Genomic DNA, 2,565 nt, shown 5'->3' with positions numbered 1-2,565 from the left:
AATAAGTTCTAGAGTGGTAGACACCAAAATGTAGTATCTTAGCATGCATAAATCTCTCTAAGAACTAGTTAAACTCTTACGTTTTGCATCAATTTTTTGCTAGACTTTTAGTTTTGATTACTTTTTAAGCTTGGTTCTTGATTTTTGAATCAAGAATAAAATATTTGATGCATGTCGTTAGTCGTACCAAATTTAATTATATTTTCTTTCTAATTTTACCAACTACTTCAATATGGTAGTAAATGAATGACGAATCCATGAGGACTACTATTTAATTTATTATTTAAATGACTAAAAGTTAATAAAGAAAGACTTTTCGAAAATAGATAAATTGAAACTAGAAATAAAAATAGCAATAAAAACAATCATGAATAAATTTAATGGTTAAAATAGTTAACAAGTCATTCTCCACCACTAAATATTCATTCAAGCATTTTAATAATAACATTGATTTATATTTCATATCAAATTATTAATCTTGCAGATAACACATAAGCAATCATTATCTCAAATCTCCATAATGTACTTCATTAAAGAAAAATGCTCTTAATAAATTCTTTTTACTAAGAGCTTCTCCAACCCATAACACCATATATGGTGTTGTACCAACACCAAAACTAAGGAATCTTAGTACCATATTTGTTTTTCATTCTAACCACAACACCAAAAATTAAACCAAAAAATATATTCTCTATTATTATATTATTTTTTAATGAAATAGAATATTCTTTTTATTATTATATTATTTTATCATTTATTTATCTAATTAATCAATTAAGTAAAAATGTTATTATTAATTACATGAAACTTATTTCATAAATATTAAAACTTGAAAATTATAATAACACATTACATTTTCCTATTTAAATATTACACTACTAAAATAAAATACATTCAATTAACTCTAAAACATAATACACCCTTGAAATATTAATTAAATTAAACTAATTTTCCGATACTATATTCGTCCCACAAGTGTTCAATTAATGCATTTCGAAGTGCAATGTGAGCATCATTATCTTTGATTTTTCTATGTCGAGCTAGAAATTCTTGAAATCGAGCATCGTCATTACCCACCATCTCAAATTCTAGATTTGGCACTTCGAGCCGTTCTTCAATGGGTGCATTAAAGTCGCGTTCATCTTCTATTATCATATTATGCATAATAATACATGAAGTCATTATATCATGTAATATCATCTTATTCCATAGACGCGTTGGTCCTGCCACAACGGCAAATCTTGATTGCAATACTCCAAACGCACGTTCTACATCTTTTTTACATGCTTCTTGTTTTCGAGCAAATAATTGTTTCTTCGGGCCAAGTGGCTCACGAATGGTTTGAACAATAGTAGACCATTTTGGATGTATACCGTCGGCTAAATAATAACCCATATTATACTCTTTCTCTTTAATGACATAATTAGCGGGTGGAGAAATACCCGCAGCAAGATCAGCAAAAAGATGGGACGCCTCCAACACGTTAATATCATTGTTAGATCCAGGTAGACCAAAATATGCATGCCATATCCAAAGATTATAGTCAGCTACAACTTCAAGAATAATAGTCGGAGATCCACTACGACCAGCGTATTGTCCTCCCCAAGCCGTAGGACAATTTTTCCATTTCCAATGCATACAATCTAAACTACCCAACATTCCTGGAAAACCTCGACTTTCACCAATGTTTAGTAGCCTTGCAACATCATCAGCGTTAGGTGATAGGAGATAGCTAGTTCCAAAGACCTCGAAAACAGCATGACAAAATCGTTTCAAACTTTCCAAAGCAGTAGATTCTCCTATTTTGATGTACTCGTCAGTAGCATCTGCCGATACACCATATGCCAACATTCAAAATACAACTATTACTTTTTGTAGACCCGATAACCCAAGCTTACCGAGTCCATCTCTTCGTTGGACGAAGTAATTGTCATGCCTTTGTACAGCATCATAAATATGAAGGAATAAAGCACGACCCATTCGAAATCTTCGGCGAAACATCAAGGCAGAAAATCGTGGGTTCTCTGCAAAATAGTCGTTGAAGAGATTGCGATCAGCATTTTCTCGGTCACGGTTGACTACCATATGACCAGGAATTGAGCCCATGTGTGACCCTTCATTATTTTGGTGTTGAGCGATGCAAAAATTGTTCCTAGTAGTAATTTGACATACCACTTGCTTTTCTAGATCATCATAATAATCATCATTATTTGAAGAAGAAAAAGACGATGCCAAATAAGATGAACTACCATAATGAGAATTCATCTTTAGCAGTATGTGTTGTTGGTCTACATTAAGCCAATGTTTTATAGTGTAGATATTCACTTTCTTTAGATTTAAAATTATTTTGTCTTAAGAAAAGATTCCCATAGAATTGTATTGTCATATCATATTTTGTCTTCAGATTTCAAATTATTTTGTCTTAAGAAAAGATACCAATAGCATTGTATTGTCACATCGTATTTTTGTCTTCAGATTTCAAATTATTTTTTCTTAAGAAAAGATACATGTAGCATTGTATTGTCACATCGTACTTTTGTCTTCAGATTAAAAATTATTTTGTCT

General features: G+C 31.2%; 1 protein-coding gene across 1 annotated transcript; it reads right to left on the bottom strand.

The window, feature by feature from the left end:
- Window positions 1–939: 939 nt before the first annotated feature.
- LOC133814798 (uncharacterized) lies at window positions 940–2,265 on the bottom strand. Its single transcript, XM_062247712.1, has 2 exons — window positions 1,899–2,265; window positions 940–1,826 (listed from the first exon to the last, which is right to left on the bottom strand). The coding sequence occupies exons 1-2, from the start codon at window positions 2,263–2,265 to the stop codon at window positions 940–942; spliced, it is 1,254 nt and encodes a 417-aa protein (XP_062103696.1).
- Between the last annotated feature and the right edge of the window lie 300 nt (window positions 2,266–2,565).

This window comes from Humulus lupulus, chromosome 2 (genome assembly GCF_963169125.1).
Source record: "Humulus lupulus chromosome 2, drHumLupu1.1, whole genome shotgun sequence".
Lineage (NCBI taxonomy): Eukaryota > Viridiplantae > Streptophyta > Magnoliopsida > Rosales > Cannabaceae > Humulus > Humulus lupulus.
The sequence above is the reverse complement of the archived record's forward strand: the minus strand, read 5'-3'. Positions and strand labels throughout refer to the sequence as shown.

Bases quoted from the DNA above. Each gene is read 5' to 3' on its own strand.
- LOC133814798 (XM_062247712.1), bottom strand. From the start codon at position 2,265: ATGAATTCTCATTATGGTAGTTCATCTTATTTGGCATCGTCTTTTTCT. The intron at 1,827-1,898 runs GTAAGCTTGGGT...GTGTATCGGCAG, and splicing joins CCAACGAAGAGATGGACTCG to ATGCTACTGACGAGTACATC.